At 35.2% G+C, this 20,532-nt stretch overlaps 4 protein-coding genes across 5 annotated transcripts in view; 2 read left to right on the plus strand and 2 right to left on the minus strand.

Annotated features, from left to right (window-relative positions):
• Positions 1-721, minus strand: part of gnas (GNAS complex locus) — a 42,487-nt gene extending 41,766 nt beyond the window's left edge. The window contains exon 1 of the mRNA XM_058778400.1: positions 103-721. Within this exon, the coding sequence (XP_058634383.1) occupies positions 103-358 (256 nt within the window). The 5' untranslated portion in view covers positions 359-721. The remainder of the gene's footprint in view (positions 1-102) is intronic.
• tubb1 (tubulin, beta 1 class VI) overlaps positions 1-8,803 on the plus strand; it is a 54,014-nt gene extending 45,211 nt beyond the window's left edge. The window contains exons 1-4 of one of the 2 annotated variants that reach the window (XM_058778398.1): positions 3,040-3,161; positions 3,890-3,998; positions 5,157-5,267; positions 6,211-8,803. In XM_058778398.1, the coding sequence (XP_058634381.1) occupies positions 3,105-3,161; positions 3,890-3,998; positions 5,157-5,267; positions 6,211-7,343 (1,410 nt within the window). In that variant the 5' untranslated portion in view covers positions 3,040-3,104 and the 3' untranslated portion in view covers positions 7,344-8,803. Of the gene's footprint in view, positions 1-3,039; positions 3,162-3,889; positions 3,999-5,156; positions 5,268-6,210 lie in introns of those variants that run through there. The other variant, XM_058778399.1, reaches the window with a different exon arrangement.
• Positions 8,804-11,103: 2,300 nt separating this feature from the next.
• Positions 11,104-11,908, minus strand: atp5f1e (ATP synthase F1 subunit epsilon). The gene is made up of 3 exons (XM_058780012.1): positions 11,750-11,908; positions 11,396-11,520; positions 11,104-11,241 (listed from the first exon to the last, which is right to left on the minus strand). The coding sequence occupies exons 1-2, from the start codon at positions 11,779-11,781 to the stop codon at positions 11,397-11,399; spliced, it is 156 nt and encodes a 51-aa protein (XP_058635995.1). The 5' UTR covers positions 11,782-11,908; the 3' UTR covers positions 11,104-11,241; position 11,396.
• Positions 11,909-12,571: 663 nt separating this feature from the next.
• On the plus strand, positions 12,572-19,787 carry chmp4ba (charged multivesicular body protein 4Ba). Its single transcript, XM_058780011.1, has 5 exons — positions 12,572-12,930; positions 15,699-15,876; positions 16,046-16,160; positions 17,073-17,193; positions 17,980-19,787. The coding sequence occupies exons 1-5, from the start codon at positions 12,747-12,749 to the stop codon at positions 18,042-18,044; spliced, it is 663 nt and encodes a 220-aa protein (XP_058635994.1). The 5' UTR covers positions 12,572-12,746; the 3' UTR covers positions 18,045-19,787.
• Positions 19,788-20,532: the final 745 nt, after the last annotated feature.

Raw genomic sequence — 20,532 nt, forward strand, 5'->3', positions numbered from 1 at the left:
GTGTTTTAAGGGGCCAGTCGCAAACTTTCCGTCTGAGACATCGGCTCGTGGCTGCTCTCATTTACCTTGACAGCAGATAAAGTAGCCTCACCATCCTCTTACCTAACAACAGCAGCCTGTGCGTTTGCTTGTACTCTCTCTTCTCCGCCTTCAGGCTTTTGTCAATGTTTCGACTCCGTTTGTTCTCCGCTTTGACCCGCGCCCTCTCCTCCACCCGCCGCCGCTCTCTGAGCTGCGGGTCACAACTGTCCAAATGACCGGACTCGACATCGATGCCAGGACTCGCACCGGTCCGTCCGCCGGTGTATGAGATCGCCGACTGTGATAACCTAGATCTGAAGCTGTGACACATCCCCATGGCCAGAGCTGGGATCGATCCTTAACATTCGAATGGAAAAGTCTTGTAGGATAAGAACACCATGATGATGATGATGATGATGATGGTTATCCAGGTCAGGTGGAGAGAAGGCTCGCTATCCCTTACAGCCTTATCGCTCAGGCTCTCCAAAGGTGTCAGTTAGCCTCATCGGGTTTTCCCTCAGTTTCTGACATTCACGAGCGGACAGGAGTGAACTTTGACCTGACAGTACTTTTCACTGTTTGTTATCCTTGCTCTACTATTTCGGGACGCCGCTCCAAGTCCCTCCTCGTCCGCCGGAGCTCTCGCCGCGCCGCGCCGCTCCGCTCGCTCTCTCTGGGGCTGACCTGAGATCAGCTCTGCTTCGTAACTTTTGCACAGCGTTAAATTTTCACGAGCGGCAGGGGGAGGTCACTCACTCCGTGACGTTGTTCAAATATTTGCGGCTTCACAAATTATCTTAAGGGAGATGAAAAACAGTTTAATTTCATTGATCTTGTCATAATTGTGATGACATTCCATACATACACAGACAAATACTGATGTTAATAAATAAACGCACTCACAGAAAACACACTTACTGTGTGAAATTAAGTGTTTATTTCAATTATTCCCCCTGGCGGTAATTTTATCTCGGTTGTTATTCATAGTGTTGTATAATGTTGTTGTTCACTGAATAAAAAAAGGTCACCCAGTGACGTCATATGGAAAAAAATAGCACAATTTTAGCTTTGTAAACCAAGTATTCCTTTTATCTATTTATAGTTTTATTATATGATGGAAATTTTTCAAATTTATTTATTTTGTTCTGTTTTATGCCAAAATTATTTTTCTGTTGTTTTACAGTCTAAATGTTTTATTGTTGTAGGTTTTTTTTAATTAATTAATAATTTTTTTTTTTTTTTGTACCTAAAGTGCACACAACTGTTTTAGGATTGAGTCTGCTGCCGTTCCAGCTTTTGTCAAGTACAGGGTGCACAAAATATAACAGTTGCCATAATAATATCCTGTAGGTGGCGGTATTATACATCAACATGCAAGTTCATGACTGACTTGACAGCTGCAAATTACTTGTAGATACATTGCAGTGTACCGGTAGCATCATCTTGCACATTTGTTTGTTTGTTTTACTTTTTTAAATCCTTATAATCAGAGATATAGGGCGGGATTTGAACCCACACCTCCTTGCATTAGAAAAAAACAACAACTGTACTACTTATGTAAGAAAAAAACCTATAAAGCTTTTATTTATTTATTTGTCATATATCACATATAGGGTACGGGTATGACAGGGTAGAAAGTTAACATTTTCTGAACATTTTCTAGGGTATGACATGATATGAATTAAAAGGGTTGTAAAGATGTCACGCAGGTTATTAAATAAATTAAAAGATGGCTCTCTTGCCCTTTATCTTCTTTTGCTTTCTCTCATCCCCCCTCTTGTCACAATTTCTGTTTAATTTCCCCTAATAAAATGACCTGAAATCATGAAAGCCCTCATTGTAACAACAGATCTGACACAGTTTGTACAAAAAGCACAGCACTTTGCTAAATATACGAACTCTCTTCTGTTTCTTGGAAGGTTGAATAACTTGCACAATAGCATGCCTTCTGTTCTTAATCTGTCCTACAGCATGCCTCATGCATTGACATTATCAACAAGAGTGCTGCCACTTCACACATCCCCTCCACTTCAGGTCTTTTGAATAACTCAGTACTTGTGCTTTATCTTAACTTATATTATTTATTGTTGTTGTTTATTCTAGAATCACCTTAATAAATGATAGGAAGATGAATGATTGAGTCCATTTTTTATTAAATGTAGGAGTGAAATAAACAGTTCTTGTGAAAACTACTTGGAGCACAACAGTGGCATCTGTTGGTAAAATACAAATCTGTATATACTCAGCTAACAGAACTTTCTGGCAAGGTTCTCTCAAGACAAGAATGTTCATTGAAAGTTATCTGGTCTTTAATAACATTCTTAAAAAAATTAGCACAGAAACATCATTTATACATCGTTCGTGGAAACGTGTAAATGTTACTACTTGTTTGGAGAACATTCAAACGCAAAATTCCAATAATATTTGAAAATTGGAATGTTCCCTTAACATTTGCATATCCAAGACAAACATTTTAAAAATATTTAAAAAACTGGGGCATTCAGAAATAGCGTTTTTAACTTAATGGGAAAGTTAGCAAAAACATGTTTTTGTTAGCTGGGTATGCTGGTCTCCAAACTGAAATTCCAGACCAGGAAGATGGAAAATTTCATACTGTTCAGAACTGCCAGCTTCAACATATATAGGCTATTAACAAACTCCTATTGGCAGGAAACACTTAGACAATGAGTATGTGGTCTGTCTGTCCTTCTGACGGCCTGTGTCACTGCACTGCAGCAGATAGGGCCCGCAAGAGTCTTATCATGCACGCCAGAGAGACGGCTCATGATGATAGGACTTTTTTCATTTTAAATATTCAAATATTTAAACTACCATTAAATTCTTAACAAACATCATCAATTCGGTCATTCACGGTGTGCTAACCTTTGACCTTGCAACACAATTGTTGTTATTGATTGAAAGCTGTTGTACTAGCTTGCTAATTAAGTGTCACACTGACTAGTACGTTATGTGGCATATGGGTGACTCCCTCTTGATGATGTCATCAGTGGTATTACACACACAGTGGGCACCTCAGACTCACAGTCAAGGCTATTCCTGCTCTTTCTTCCAAATCTATCATTATGCGTGAGATTGTTCATCTACAGATCGGACAGTGTGGGAATCAGATCGGCTCAAAGGTGCGGTGGCTCAAAATATGGGTTTTTGTGTGTATTTTTATGATTAGCAGCTGCATTATTAACTTAACCTCAACTTGATTCAAGCTAGCCAATCTGATGCAGGCTTAACAGACAAATGAGCATGCATTTCTGTATTATGAGTATTTATTAGTACTTAAATTCTCAGTTGTTTATGTCATGCATTTCTTTTATTATTATAGTCATTTTATTAGAATCTACTGTCATTTTGAACGGCATTCTGTTGGTAGATAAATATTGCAGTAATGTGTTTTTTCAGTTAAAAGCAATAGCAAAAACTTCTGTACTACTAAATTTGAAGTATGATATGCATTTTTAAATTGAATAAATATATAAAGTTATGATACGTGCGGTCAAGGGTGTTCACCCTAGAGTGGTCTAGTGTAAGATAAGAGACACAGAGCCTCTAGTGATGGGGTGGGCCTTCTTTATCATGGAAATGAGCTCAGCGGCCTGTGTATTTCTGAGTGATAGATGCAGTAGAATTGTGGTCAAAACCGAATGGCATCCAGAAAAACTATTGCAAGTCACTTAAACTCAACAGACAAGTCAGTTATTGAAGGCTTCTTTTGACTCTGTGTGTAGAGAATGACCATTTTTGTCATTTGAAATGACAAAACATTTCATTCATTGCTGAAGATACCAGTTTAAGCAGGTCACGATGCAGTTCATTGGAGAAAATATGGTGACTAATTTCCATGTGTTTGCAGTTCTGGGAGGTGATCAGTGATGAACATGGTATTAACAGAGCAGGAGCGTATGAGGGCGACATGGACCTTCAGCTGGAGAGGGTCAATGTTTACTTCAATGAAGCACATGGTATGCAGACCTACACGTTACATTCATGTTTTATGCTTGTGTACAGTGGCTATTATTCCCAAACTTTTTTTTGTCAGCCAAACCCCCTTTTTAATAATAAACAATTCAACAATAATTTAGTCAATAATTTAACAACTCATCCACATGTTCATAGTTCTGATAATAATAATAATAATTAATCGCACACAAAATAAAAGTTTTTGTTTGCATAATATATGTTTGTGCTCTGTGTATATTTATTATGTATATATAAATACACACATTCAGAATATATTTAGAAAATATTTACATGTATATACATGACTATATTTATATTCATATAATTTATATTATAAATAAATATATTTAATATATAAACATAACATTTTTCTGAAATATATACATGCATGTGTGTGTATTTATATATCGATAATAAATATACACAGCACACATATTATGTAAACAAAAACTTTTATTTTGGATGCGATAATTGCGATTAATCATTTGACAGCACTAAATAATAATAATAATAATTATTATTATTATTATTATTAGTAGTAGTAGTAGTAGTAATAGTATGTTTTAACTCTAATTATAAAATAAAATAAATATTACTGCTGTAAAATTAAATTGTAAATAAAATAAAATAAAATAAAAATTTGATCATTATAATCATTAAATGCAGATCAGAATATACAGGTATTTAATTAAATTGTAGCCTAAGATTTCATAATCACACAAAGCTATAATAATTATCATGTAGCCCCATTTGTGTATTTTAGTTTAATTTATTAAAAATTTTTATTAGTTCTTCATCAACCCACAAACCCAAGTTACATACATACATTTCTAGCACATAAATAAATATCTATATTATATAATATGTTATATGTATAAGATTGTAGTCTAGGTTGGGTTGAATTTTGTGTATTATGTGTCAATGTTGATTATGTGTAAATGTGTAAAAAAATGTTTTTAAAAGATATATATATATTTATATATATAGTATATCTTTTAAATTCAGTTATATCCAATCTGTATTGTTATTTGTTACAAATTGTAGAAGTTATATATTGTGTGAAAAGTAGGTGACTTTATCTGTTAAATGTGTCTTGGACTTGAAGAACAGAGTAACTTCCTGTAACAAAAGTCTCATTGACATGTTTCATTGCCTGTCAGGTGGCAAGTATGTTCCAAGAGCATTGTTAGTGGACCTGGAGCCGGGCACTATGGACAGTGTGAGGGGCAGTCACATAGGACAGCTCTTCAGACCGGATAACTTTATACACGGTGAGCCTGCAATCATCTACATTAAAGACATTTTATTTAGATACCACATGAGTTGACTTCTATAAACTGTTAATAGGGTTGGTTTCATCACTTTTGAAACATACACTCTTAAAAAATAAAGCTTCCAAAAGGGGGATTTCACAGTGTTGCCACAGAAGAGCCACAAAGAACCTTCAGTAAACAATTCTTAAATGAAACTATTTTTTATTAGTGTGAACAACATTTAAAAAAAAAAATTAAAGAACCCTTTTCCATTATAAAGAACCTGTTGTGGAATGGTAAGGATCTATGGATGTTAAAGTTTCTTTATAAAGCCATGCGATAGCAATAAAAAACCTGTAATATATGTAATATGCAGTGTAGATCATACAGATCAATCACATTATTTAGTTTATTAGCCTAATACTACAAAAAGCAGCACAAACAGTAGCACATTACACTATCAGTGGCCATGAATTTGGTTCCCAGAGAGTGCATGCTTGTTTTAGATAAAGGTGTCAGCCAAATGTGTGCATGAAATGGATGGATTACATTTTGAATAATTTTATCTTGACCATGAATCTATATGTACAACCATGAATATATGTAAGTTAGTATCCACACCAATGCACAATAATGTGCACTGTAGTTTTGATGTTTGCTGCTTTAAATGCATGTGCTCTTAAAAGTTATTGGCTGTCAATGATTTTATCATTCATTACTAAGAAAAAATTATTCCAACGATATCGTTCCTCTCTGTCTTTATAATTGTGGTGTGGACTTCCCTATTCTCATAGAATTATAACGACTATTAAAACTTTATAGTTATTGTAAAGTTCTCCTCCCTGGCTGTGAATGAACCCGAACTCAGACTCTGAAATCTGATTGGCTGATACAATGACACAATACCACTCATATGCCATAACATCATTCCTGATGCTGTTTTCTCTTTATAAATGTAAAGGCAATTCTGGAGCTGGCAATAACTGGGCCAAAGGTCACTATACTGAGGGCGCAGAACTTGTGGAGCAGGTTGTGGATCGCGTTCGCAACGAAGCCGAGAGCTGCGACTGCATGCAGGGCTTCCAGTTCGTCCACTCTCTGGGCGGTGGCACTGGTTCGGGAATGGGCACCCTGATTATCAATAAGATCCGAGAAGATTATCCTGACCGCATCATGAATAGTTTCAGCATAATGCCCTCCCCAAAGGTCTCTGATACAGTAGTCGAGCCGTATAACGCCACTCTATCAATCCACCAACTGATTGAGAATACAGACGAGACGTTTTGTATTGATAATGAAGCACTGTATGATATCTGCTTCCGCACTCTAAAGCTCACAACGCCAACTTATGGAGATCTCAACCACTTGGTATCCCTCACCATGAGCGGGGTCACGACCTCCCTTCGCTTCCCAGGTCAACTGAACGCTGACCTTCGGAAGCTGGCGGTCAATATGGTGCCCTTCCCACGTCTCCATTTCTTCATGCCAGGTTTCGCGCCTCTCACCGCACGTGGTAGCCAACAATACCGTGCCCTAACGGTGCCAGAGCTCACCCAGCAGATGTTCGACCCCCGAAATATGATGACCGCGTGCGACCCACGTCGAGGACGCTATCTGACAGTGGCGGGCATTTTCCGCGGTCGCATGTCCACTAAAGAGGTCGACGAGCAAATGCTAGCCATTCAGCAGAAGAACAGCAATTACTTCGTAGACTGGATCCCTCACAACGTCAAAGTGGCCGTTTGCGACATCCCGCCACGAGGCCTCAAAATGGCCTCCACCTTCATCGGAAACAACACCGCCATCCAGGAGATATTCAAGCGCATTGGAGAGCAGTTCGCGCTCATGTTTCGACGCAAGGCCTTCCTGCACTGGTACACGGGGGAGGGCATGGATGAGCTGGAGTTCACTGAGGCCGAGAGCAACATGAATGATTTGGTTTCAGAGTACCAGCAATATCAGGATGCCACGGCCGATATGGATTACGATGCAGAAGATGAAGAGGCAGAAGAGGAGGGTCTGTCATCAACAGCACGCAGCACTCAAGAGGAGATTAAGACTGAGGTGGTCACTGAAACTTCTGTGAGCGAATGATGCGTGGGCTTTAGTGAATATGGCAAGAGTGGATCTGATTGTGTGAAGAGGGAGAACATTCAGTGGCCCCAAAAAGTATTTAGACACTTAAAATACAGTTCGAACTGATATATGAATTACACTGCATTAGAAAAAAAGTTTGGCTTGAAAGGTATATATTTTATGTAATTTAATGACAATGTGCCTTAAGTGTTCAGATACTATTTGGAGCCACTGTTCATAGCAAACTGTGAAATATTTCTGACCTCCAGGAGAAAATGATGAATTACATAAAAATATGATATATTCAAAATTCGAATATAATTTTCTAATCTTTCCTATATATTTTCAAAAGTTTGGGGTCAATATGTTTTTGAAAGTCACACCAAGGCTGCATTTATTTAATTAAAATACAGTAAAACAATAATATTGTGAATATTATTTATTATATATATTATGAAATGAAAGGTAACACTTTACAATAAGGTTCATTAGTTAACTACATTAGTTAACATGAACTAATAATAAACTGCACTTATACAGCGTTTATTAATCTTTGTTAATGTTAATTTCAACATTTACTAATACATTATTAAAATCTTGTTAACATTAGTTAATGCACTGTGAGCTAACATGAACTAACAATGAACATCTGTATTTTTATTAACTAACGTTAGCGAAGATTAGTAAATACAGTAACAAATGTATTGCTCATGGTTAGTTCATGTTAGTTAATACATTAACTAATGTTTAACTAATGAACCTTATTGTAAAGTGTTACCATGAAAGGTAAGTTATTTCTGTGATGGAAAGCTGAACTTTCAGAAAAAGAAAAAAAAAAACATTTCTTATTATTATCAATGTTGAAATCAGTTTTCAGGATTTTATGAATAGAAAGTTCAAAAGAACAGCATTTATTTGAATGTATAAATGTTTTATCAATTTAATGTATCCTTATCAAGTAAAAGTATTCATCTGTCTGACCCCAGACTTTTGAACGGTAGTGTATAGTTTATTGTAAAGCATAATTTATATAAAGATATCAAAACATTAATCAATATTGACGTGTAACATCACTGGAGAACACAAAACTTTGTTTTCTGGAAAAAAAATTCTGTATGTTCTGTAATAATGAATATCTATAGATATCTTGAGAAAAAATAGATATAGTCAAAACCTTTTTCTTTTGTGTGGTGTAATAGTGCTATATAGAGGCTTAAATTCTTCTGTCATTATTTGTTGTCAATATTCAAAAAAAGCTAAATTTCTTTTTTTAATTTTGCTTATCCTTTAAAAGCATGAGACAAAATTATTTTACCAATATAAACTGCAACTGTTTCAGAATAAATTTGATGTATCTGCGTTGTACTTGAGTATTTATAATGCTAAAAACTTTCATATGTTTACCATTTCATTGTCACTTGTCATGCACCCATCAGTTTTCTTGCTAAATGTATTACAATAAAAATGTTTAAATATCAGCAACAGACTAAACTACTCAATTTGTTAATCTAAGGGGTTTTACATAATGAAAACACTGTACATATTTAAAAAGAAATAGAATAATCTTTGAAAATCTTGTACACCTCTACATAGTTAAACCTGATGCACACCTCCTTCCTTACAGAACCTGAGAAATAGTTATATGCAAAGAGCACTGTAAATATTGAAAAGCCAAATTTGCCCACATCTTACACTGAGATCATACTAAATACAACATTTACTTCATTTTTAAATAACTACTGGGCTGCAAAACGGTAGCAGTTGTATTGTCTCTTCTGCAGATGCTCTAAAACCAGACATAACCAGTACTACTTATAAGTAAAACTGATCTGACAGATTAACATTACACAATACACCCAGTTTGCCCAGTGAACACTTGCTCAGAGATGGGCACAAATACATCAAAATGTATTTGAAATAAAAATACAAAATACTGTGTGGGAAAATGTATTCAAATACAAATACAGTATTTTGAAAATACATTTTAAATTGGACATCCCGTGAAGTAACACTATTAAGGCCCGTTTACACCAAGAACGATAATTATAAAGATAACTTTATTAGTGTATTCTAAGTATACAATGCAGTTGTGTCATCTGTCACTAAATACTCAAGGTCTTTAAAGCAGAAATGATTCCGATTGGCTGTCAATGTTTTTATCATTCGTCAATTTTTGTGCTGTTATGGTTATAGTTGTGCTTTTCGCTTAGATTTAGGATGTACTCACACTAGGGGATCTGATCCATGCTTGAGCGTGATTGACCCCCAAAGTCCAGTTCATTTCACAAGTGTGACTGCTCTGTACCGTGTCCAGTGCGGTTCGTTTAAGCATGTCCTGGCCCGCTTGAAGAGGTGATCGCTAACCGCACCGGAGCATGGAACAGTTCATTTACTATTTTTGTATGCGCTATTGTTATCATTATGACAGCAAAAGTCTTTATTACTACTTGGATATCACACTTTTCAATTAACTTAATTTCGAGTACATTTAGATTTATAATGGGTCTGGTTCTCATCTTAATGATGAACAGTTATTGTAGTTTGTGAGTAAAGCTGCAAACCCCACCATTAACCTCAGCTGCCTCTGTAATAACCCTGTGATATCTGTCTGTTAGCGAAAGGACAATCATGCTTGGGCTTTAGTACAAGGCAATTGTGCCTAGTGCGAGTATGCCCTTAGAACATTTTTTTTATTCTAACTTTTTATCTTTATTATTAGCATAATAGTTACCTTTGTCTTGGGGTACACACACACAGAAAGCTGCTTATTACCCATTTATCCATGTTTCTTTATCACTCTGATGTGTCTCCTGTCCACTAAAAGCTCCACAGATATATTTGCATACCACGACGATATATAAATGATATAGAAAAAGTTTAATCAATTTACACTTTATATCATCACCGACATATATATTGTCATATCGCCATAGTAAGCAGTAATGATTGAAGTTTAATGAACACATTTGACTAGCTAGTTGAAAAAAACTAAATCTGACAAAGACTGACTAGTGCTAATGCTATGTTCCCCTTGCTAGTGCTCTTTTTTTAATCTGCTGGGACAGGTATGCTTTTTTCCCCACAAAAGCAAAATCACCTTGTTTTAATGTCATGCACATAGTGCAATAACAATTTTGTATCGTTTATACACAGCAAAACAGCGTGTATTTGACGGAAAACCCAGAATCATCAACAAGCTAACTATAAAGACAGCACTGTGAATGATGATATAGTTGTCAACAAATGGGATGCTACATTTTATTTAAAATTAAATATCTACAACTTTGGCTTTAATACGATTTTCCCAGGAAACCTGTCATCCTCCACGATTCCTATTCTTTCCAACAGCAAAGCACTTGAATTGCTTGTAATCAGGACTTCTGAAATTGAAAGTAGGAAATTTTGATAGCACACGAAGGCAGTATTATTCCTTATTTCCTTACAGGAATCCAGAAAATGTCATTACCCAGTTCTAGATGGAGTCATACAGCTGCAGCTCACATGCATGAAAGTGGCATGTCTGAACTAATTGATACAGGAAACCAGCAGTCTAATAAAGAGGTTGATTGGCAAAAAGTATTTTATGCATTTTGAAAATTATTTATTATAAAATGTAATTATTATATAAATTAATACATTTGATTTTTTTCAAAGGTATTTAAATACAAAAGAGTATTTTGTATTTCAAATACGTGTTGTAAATACATGTATTTGAAATACCGCCCGCACCTGCCAAACAGAAAACTCTTTAGAATAAAAACACACCAAGTGGAGGCCGTTTTAGTTTGAGACTCTTCATAATTTATTATCAAAAGAACAGAGCTATTTCCATTTAATCATCATTAACTGCAGGTCTTGTTGTAAATCCAACAGAAAACGTGGAGAAGTGGGGGATTGAAGGATGTAATTACAGATCCTATAAAAAAAGCAAACAGACAATCAGTCATTCATAACAACATAAATTCAAATCTTACAATAGTGAACTAGAAAAAGATTCTAAAGAGTAAGTTAATGCATCGCTTTGTACAAGTGCAGTGCAGTTCAGATAAACAGCTGAAACGTTAACTCACATTATACGGTCTTCATTTTAGTGACCTTCACACTGGATTCTGCGTTTTTAATCGCCTCAGTTTTCAGCTGTGGCTTCAGTGCTGCCCGCACGACCCTGGCGCAGATCGCCGAGTACCTGATGTAACTGAAACAACAAGACAAATATTAAGTTACTAAATAACTCCAAACAAAACTGCTCGTGCGAATACGTCCACTGTGATCCAAATTCTACATGACGCTAGTATTTCTACAGTCAAATTCATACGGAGCAAGGCCAAACCAACGCTCTGTAATCAGTACACAGATTACAGAGCGTACAACAATTAAAATACAAATTTCACAGCTTTTCACGTTGTTAACTGTCATTCATTTACCTCAGTCCTGCTTGTCTCCAGTAAGCAACCATTTTTCCGCGCAAATGTGTGTCTTACGTCCGTCAAATGCTGCGGTTCGCGCTGATCAAGGACGAGAGCAAGACCTGTGCGTCCGCCGGAAAACACATCATAAGCCAGCGTACAGTCTCATTGGCTGGCACACATGCCACTCATTATACGGTCCCCTGGAATTGAACCGCAGTTTAATGATACAAAATGTATATTAACTATGAACTAGTTGAGTACAATTTCAAAATAAAGAGGTTGAATTTTCGTGTGTGGATATTTGAAAGTTTTAATTACACAAATTAAGATTTATTCAAGTTTTTTTGGGGATTTAAACTACTCATTAAATTTAAAAATATTAATTTATTAATCTCTCGCTCTCTCAATCGCAATATATATTGATTAATCCCCTTATGCTGCTTGGATTAATTATGCTGAACAGTAAAGTACATTTTCATTTATTGCTTTTGAACAATGCTATTTATTATCTGAGGATTATACATGAAGAAGGGTCTTTTATTTTGTAGCAATGCCCGGATTGACGGGTGGTTTGTTGCAGTTTGTTTGCATAAGATTTCATATCTCCCGATGCTTATATTGTGCATACGACCTATAAAAACAATAATAATGCTTTGTACAATAGCAATTTTTGCGTTTACATTCATAAAACCCTACATTATCGTTTAAAATCAAGTATAAATTTTCATAAAATTACTTTTATGTATATGGGACCCCCTAGTAATAACAGTTGTATAATATAATATTTTCTTATTTGTGATCATTACAGTGGAGACGCTCGATGCGTCATGACGTGAGTCATGTTCCTGTGACGTGATGATGTCATGCGGCCTGGGTTAGAGAGGAGGAAGCAGAGAAAACAACAACAGTCCTGTTGGGTCAGTGACAGATAGAAGCCGCACTGAGGTGACCCGTCTATACTAGCAGTCAAAATCAGTCTAATATCACTCCTTGCTGTCGTCCCGAGGGCAAGATGTCTTTGTTTGGGAAGTTGTTTGGTAGCAGTGGAAAAGGGGGCAAATCTCCAAGCCCCCAAGAGGCTATCCAGCGACTGCGAGAAACAGAAGAAATGTTGACCAAGAAACAAGAATTCCTGGAGAAGAAGATTGAACAGGAGCTTGTAACGGCCAAGAGAAACGGCACGAAGAACAAAAGAGGTGAGTTAACGTTACCTGGCAAAGATTAGCTGGTTAACTCAGGTTAGGTTGGCACTGTGGTTATTACTGCTTCGTTAGTTTAGCGTTGTTTTATGTTGGTCTGCTATACAAAGGAATTCATCAAAAACGTATCTTGTAACTGAAATAATATAATTAACAGACTAATTAACAGGGCTAGACTTTTACTAAAACACATGAGAGCTGTCATACAAAACTGTGAAATGGAATCATCTTAATTGTTTTCTTAATTGATAATTTGCTTTATAATTTTAATAATTCTTTCAGGATGCTTGGGATAGACAGATAAAATGTTGTAGCTCTCCATCTGTTAACCTTTGACCTATCCTAGTATCCATGGTGATGACAAGCATGTCCGTCATGTTGGTTGACTCAGGAAACTAAAATAATGGAAATTACATACAAAAGTACCCACGGATGTTAAATGCAGCCTTTAGTAAATATATCCATATTGATAAATGTACTTTCTGTAACACATCAATTAAAGATATTGAACTTTTTTTGTGTGTGTTGCCCTTTCTGTCTCTCATTTTGGAGAGAAAATGTTAAAAGCCTTAAATTTAGAACCTTTATTTACAAAGTAAAAATTTTCTGAGTAAGATAATTACTTCAATAATTGTTTAGTAATTTTAGCAAAATTGTACATTACAAGTCAAGAATAATTCTTTCATATATTACCTTCTCTAACAGTGATAAGATATACTTTAAAACCCTTTTAAAAATAAGAACACAAAATAAAAATAAAAAATATTTGAAAATTAATGCAGCTGTCCAGATGTTAACTTTATTGTTTGTGTTTTTTAATTTTTTTTTTTATTACTATTGTTGCTGTTTTTCTTCTTCATTTGACATTCTCTGAACTGTTAAATAATACAGTCTGTATTTGACTGTTATTACTGAACTAAATACATAAAAAAGGACTACAAACTGCCCATCTACTCAAAACCTGGAAAAAACTTGTCGTTTTAAACTTTGTCATGGTTTCCATTAGAGTCACTTTCAGGGTGTGCAAATATAATGATGTAAGTGCAGTTACAAAAAGTATATTTATAAGTCTGTTTTTTCTGACCCATCAATGCTACCAGAGTTGTCCAAATCCAGAGATAGCTCCATAAATAATTTCAGGGCAACATAAGGACCACATTAAAGAGCCGTCTAGATTGTGAGACCTGTAATACAACTCCACATTTAAAGTCCGCAGAACAGAGGTAATCAATAATTGATCTGATTATCCTGTGAGGGCTGCTGGGACACGACGGATGATGACGCTGATGGTTTGACTGCTAGGGATGTGGGACTGATGTTTGGTCATAGTTTACAATTCCAATGTCTTCATGGAAAAAGTGTTTCATTTGCATGACCTTTGTGTCAGATGACGTCTTTGGAATGCCCCCTTTGAACGTGCACATGATGTAAGAGTCTGTTGAGGGTTTTATTGTATTGCAAACCTTATAAATTAAGGTTACATTCCATATATTGCACAAACACAGCTGCTGTTTTATCTTCTACAAATGAATTGACAACTCAAATCATTGTTTTGGCAGTGTAATCTGTAGAAAGTAAAAATGGAACATGTTTTGGTATACTGACAATTTATGGGTGATTCTCAGAGCATAGTCTGGAGAAAAAAAAAAAAAAAAAAATATATATATATATATATATATATGCATTATGGCATCTGCTTCATCTGTATTTTTCCAGTGTCATCCTGATTTTCAAAAAAAAAAGAAAGAAGGCAACTACTACTTTGACATAGAATTTTATTTTTTTAAGATAAGTCTATAGATTTTATACATTTTAAAAGTTAGTTTTAGTTATTTTAGTACTTAAACTGAATGAAAATGGAAACTAGTTGAAATAAAATAAGTTTAACTTTAAGTATTTTATTTTAGTTCAGTTGTTGTTTATATTATTTCAAGTAATGAAAATGTTTTGAATAGGTTTTAGTTTCAGTTAATGATAATAACCCTGCTTATAAACACTTTAAAAAAAATTTGAGAATGAGAATGGGCAGATCTTTTTGAAAAAAAAAAAAAAAAAAGTTACAATACAAACACATTGTAATGGTCCTAAAATAGGTTTACTGACTTGGTGCAAAATATAATCTCTTTCACTTTTTTTTTTTTTTACTTGACTGGCTTTGCAGGATTCAAACTTTACAAGAAAAGCATGTCTGTACTGATGTGCTTGTCATTAATGCATTATTAGACTGCCAACCACATTCTCCCTACAAAGCAACACTTTTTTTCTCTTTTTTGCAGCTCACTTGCCTGATTAAGTTTGGTGAGTGTGCCTCATTCAGGAGTCCCTAACTCTGCACCACTGCTTCCCTGAGAAATATTAACAGTAGTAGACTTTACTTTCCATTGTAAAACCCTAATCAAATCTGTTGTGGATCAGAGAGACCTCACAATTTTAATTTAGCATTGAGAGTGTTACGCTGTGGGTTTTCCGTCTTACCTTTACTGTACATTTATTTTCCATGCAAACACTTTCTTACCAAAACGACTTGACAATATAGTGCACAAATCACATTACCGGGTAACAGGAGGACTTATAATGCATGACGCTTACTGAGCTAAATCTTAATTGAAATAAAAGGGGCTTCAAATTAAATCAATTGACCCATAATTACATAGTGTTCTCTTAAACTCTTTTAAATAAAACCACATAAATACTTTTTTTAGAGGGTTCCAGAATTCTCTTATTTTGCACTTTAATCGCTTTACCTTTCTTTCTGTTTGAAACAGCTGCATTGCAGGCACTGAAGCGTAAGAAGCGCTATGAGAAGCAGTTAGCTCAGATTGATGGCACTCTTTCCACCATCGAGTTCCAGCGGGAGGCGCTAGAGAACGCTCACACCAACACCGAGGTCATCAAGAATATGGGCCTTGCTGCTAAGGCCATGAAAGCTGCCCATGACAACATGTGAGGAGCTTCTCTTCTATTATCAGTGTTTCCTTCCCTTTTTGTCTCAGCCTCACTACAGCAAGGTTTTGGCTTTGTGAGATCTTAAACAAGATTAGTTTACCAGTGCAAGCTATTAGGATTCTGTATGGCACTTTGATATGGGATATATCTAAATTTGTACTTTCAGGGACATTGACAAAGTGGACGAACTCATGCAGGACATCACAGAACAGCAGGAGCTGGCGCAAGAAATTTCAGACGCAATCTCAAAGCCTGTCGGGTTTGGGGAGGAATTTGATGAGGTGAGATTAAAACAAGCAAACTCCACAGCCGTGATGAAAGCTTCACCTGCTGAGCTTTTGGGAGACTTCTATGTGCTTTAACAAAGCTGCTGTTTACTCCCACTATTAGCATCTAATTTAGGTGAACCGATCACAAGTAGACAGCACTGAATACTGGTCTAAATGGTTCGAGTCTAGTGCATTTATAAGATGCACATTGATTGTGTGTGTTACAAATGCTCATGCAACTACATCAAAGATCCGCTTACTCATTAACACAATATTTGTGCCAAAGACCTGTTAAACCTGTTAGGTGAAGCTTAATTTGAGGTAAAAAGCCCCCAAAAGTTTGAGGTTGATAAGATATATATTTTTTTTATGTTTAAAGTCACTAATACTCACTAAGGCTGCATTTTACAGTGGCCGAGAGAGCTCAACGCGCTGCAAATAGAAAAAACAAATGCAAATTAAGAAAACAATTTGAATTTGACAACACACGCATTGTTACAATTTAAAATAACTGTTTTTTGTATTTTAATATGTTTGTGATGCAAAGCTAAATTTTCAGCATCATTAGTCCAGTCCGGTGTCCCATGATCCTTCAGAAATCATTCTAATATGCTGATTTGCTGCTCCAGAAATATTTTGTATTATTATCAATGTTGAACACAGTTGTGCTGCTTAATATTTTTGTGGAAAGATTTCTATTTAAAAAAAAAAAAAAATTTTTTTTTTTTCAGGATTCTTTAAACAATAGAAACATTTATTTGAAATGGAAATCTTTTGCAACATTCTAAATGTCTTTGCTGTCACTTTCGATCAATTTAATGCAGCATTGCTGAATAAAAATATTTTTTCTTTCTTTCAAAAAAAAAAAAAAATTATTGAGATGCACATTAATACTAGGTAGTAAGAGATGTTGTGTTGTTTCAGGATGAGCTGTTAGCAGAACTAGAGGAGCTGGAGCAGGAAGAGTTGGATAAGCACCTCCTGGAGATCGGAGACAATGTACCACTGCCAAACGTGCCCTCTACATCCTTACCTGCCAGACCAGGTACTAAACACACACACACACACACACACACACACACACACCCATACACACACACACACACGCACACATTCTCACACACACACAGTGTTTGGAAACATTAGTCTCCTTATATAATCTAGTTTTGTTTTAGACAGTTTGAGTGTGTCATGCCAACACCAAAGAAATTTGGTGACATTTTTCACTTAGAAATTTCTAATAAATTTCACACATTGAATGAAACATGACATTATTATGTAAAAAATAAATAAATTGTATTTTGGTAACACTTAAAGTATAATGCATAATAAAGGTATTCATAATATAAGTTGCATTATAATGCATTATAATGTGTAATGGTTTGTTTGTCATGTGTTTTATTGCATTATACTTTCTAAAGGTGTAACAATGAATAGATGAAGTATTATAATGTATTGTTAATATGGCTATAATTATTCATGAAATCATAGGATTCATTATAAGTTGCATTAAAAGGCATAATTAATGCATTAAAACTACTTATAATAATAATAATTTTTACAACTTTGAAAAATTACTTTTTGCAGTGTATGTGAGTTTTGTTGAAATTGTTTGTAAACAAATATTTTATTTGAAAAGCTTATTTGAAAAACATTAAGACGGTAAGATGTTATTTGACTTTTTATTACTAATATTATGTTTCTCAAATCATGACATTAAGTAAGTTCTGGTCATTTTGATGCTGCAAATTGCTCCTTTAGACTCCTGCAAAAGTGTTTTCATAATGGTCTTGTATTAAATGCAGTTCTTGAATGTCTTTCATAAATGCAGCGAAGAAGAAAGAAGAAGAGGATGAGGATGACATGAAAGACCTGGAGGCTTGGGCTGCCAATTAATGCTCCCGAAACCCATACACACTATACAAGGCATAAACCTCACTCCGATACCTGTTACTAAAGGACCTGGAAGGACTCTTCAGTATGTTACAGTATGACGTCTTTGTGTCTAAAGTAGGTTAATATATATAAACACATGAGAGGAAAACAAAAACATAAATGCAGCTGCTCAAAAAAATTGCAAATCTCCGCCAGGCTTACGGTCAACACACTCATCTAAGCAAGTCTGAGATTTTGCCTCGTTTCTCCTCATCTCTGGACTGTTCAGACATGACAAAAGGCTTGTTGTAGATCAGTGTTTGTGTGTTCGGCACTCCATTACCTGTAAAAGTAGTCATATATTTTCAAACGTCCATCGCAAGGAATCCTCCGCTTGGTCCGAGAAACCAATACTCACGGAAACCCTTTGCACGCAGGGGAAAGTGTCTGTTACGATCTGTCGTGTTTTTGGAGAGAACGTGTGGTATATTACGAGTTCATTTGTTCGCAAGTTCTGTTAAAAGCACTGTAAACCCCGTTTGAATCTGCGCATCGAGCGTTTCAGTGCAGGTGCTTCCCACGTACAATATCCGCAGCGCCCACGGGACGTCCTAGATCAGCACTTAGGCTTTACGAGTACAAGTCTTGCTCTCCGTTTCGGGACTGAGGTGGGCATGAAGGTTTGAATGCTGCTGCAACTGCAAGGCTTTTACTGTACATAGCATCTCTCTTTAATGGCATGACGGTTTACGGTCTCCTCACAGCATGGGATTCCTATGTGGAATAGGTCCTTTCACTCAAGAAACGTGTACTGTATTTGAGATATTTCAGAAATACTGGCTCATGATTCTAAGATATCTTTACACTAGAAGTGGTTTCTTGAACTGAGTGTTGTGTTAGGAGAAAAACGACAAGGTTTGTTGTAGATTGTGGTCTTATATTTGAGGTGTGAATGCATTCAAACAGATTTGTACTGACAGGACAGACCGCACAGATTATTGTAATATCATGCTTTATTTTACAGAGTGCACTATTATGATGTTCTGGCATAATGGTTTTATTCATTTTCCTCTCGTGAGAGTCTATTAAACTTTTGAGTATTGAATATTGAGAGGTGAGAGAAGCACTAAACACTAACAGTTTATTTATCAGACTCGGATAGTTTCATTTACGTTGTTAAATTGTTTGTTTGTCTTTTTGACACTCTCGTTTATGTTGTCCTCTGCCTTTCAACCTTACAACTACATTAAAGTTTTGCCAAATTAACACCTCTCTGGATTTTTATTTGCGCATTAGATGTTTCTTTCCTTTGTTTGCCTAATATTTCTTTATTTATGCACTTCACAGCATCAGCGCTCACCTTGAAGATCTGGTTTTGTCAATTGAATATTGAACATGAATTTGTAGAAAAAGTGTAAAGGCAGGAGGACAGATATTTTGCCAGTTTATTAAAAAATCCCCACTGGTCCATTACAAGCATACAGTCAATAATCTTTCAGAGACACCGATGGAATATGTTATGGTCCTTTTTTGTTTCTTTCTTGCAGTGGAAAGGAAAATTAAGGCTTTGAAGCAACATGCTGTCTGTAATAATGCAAACTGATTTGTACAGGATGTGAAAGACGAAGCTTTAATACATTTGTATGTTTCCATTATCTTGTAGGTGCTGGATTTATCATTGATATATCATTATCGTTATAATCTCACTTATTATTGTTATTAAAATATTTTGACTGAGTTTCTGTTGGTCCTGGTACATGACTTAAAGAATTTAACTAAAATGAGGCTTCAGCACAGTAAGAGCACTTATGTGAAAAATAAATAGTACCATTCAAAAGTTTGGGATCAGTAAGATTTTTTTTATTTGTATTTATTTTTTTTAGATATATATGAAAAAAAAAAAATAAACGGATTAAAAGTGACAATAAAGAAATGTTGCAAAAGATTTGTATTTCAAATTAATTCAGAACTTTCTGTTCATAAAAGAATTCTGAGAAATGTGTCACAGTTTCTACGAAAATATTAAACCGCAACTGTTTTTAACAACAATAATAGTTAGAAATGTTTCTTGAGCAGCAAATCAGCATATTAGAATGATTTCTGAAGGATCATGTGACACTGGAGACTGGAGCAATGATACTGAAAATTCAGATTTGTATCCCAGGAATATATTTATATCTTTTAAAATACATTGAAACAAAATATTTAAAAAAATAGCTGTTTTAATTTCTAATAATATTTCACAATATTACTGTTTTACTGTATATTGGATCAAATAAATGCAGCCATGGTGAGCATAAACTACTTGCAAAAACATTTTTTTAAAACTCTGATTCTGAACTTTTGAAATGTGACATTTAAAATATTCTAAATATTTTAAATATTTTTTCACAATATTACTATTTTACTGTATTTTTTAACAAATAAATGTAGTGCTGGAGAGCATGAGACTTTCAAAAGCATTAACAAATCTTACCGACCTCAAACTTAGTTAGTCTAAATAATAATC

The sequence above is a fragment of the Onychostoma macrolepis genome, chromosome 06 (genome assembly GCF_012432095.1).
Source record: "Onychostoma macrolepis isolate SWU-2019 chromosome 06, ASM1243209v1, whole genome shotgun sequence".
NCBI lineage: Eukaryota > Metazoa > Chordata > Actinopteri > Cypriniformes > Cyprinidae > Onychostoma > Onychostoma macrolepis.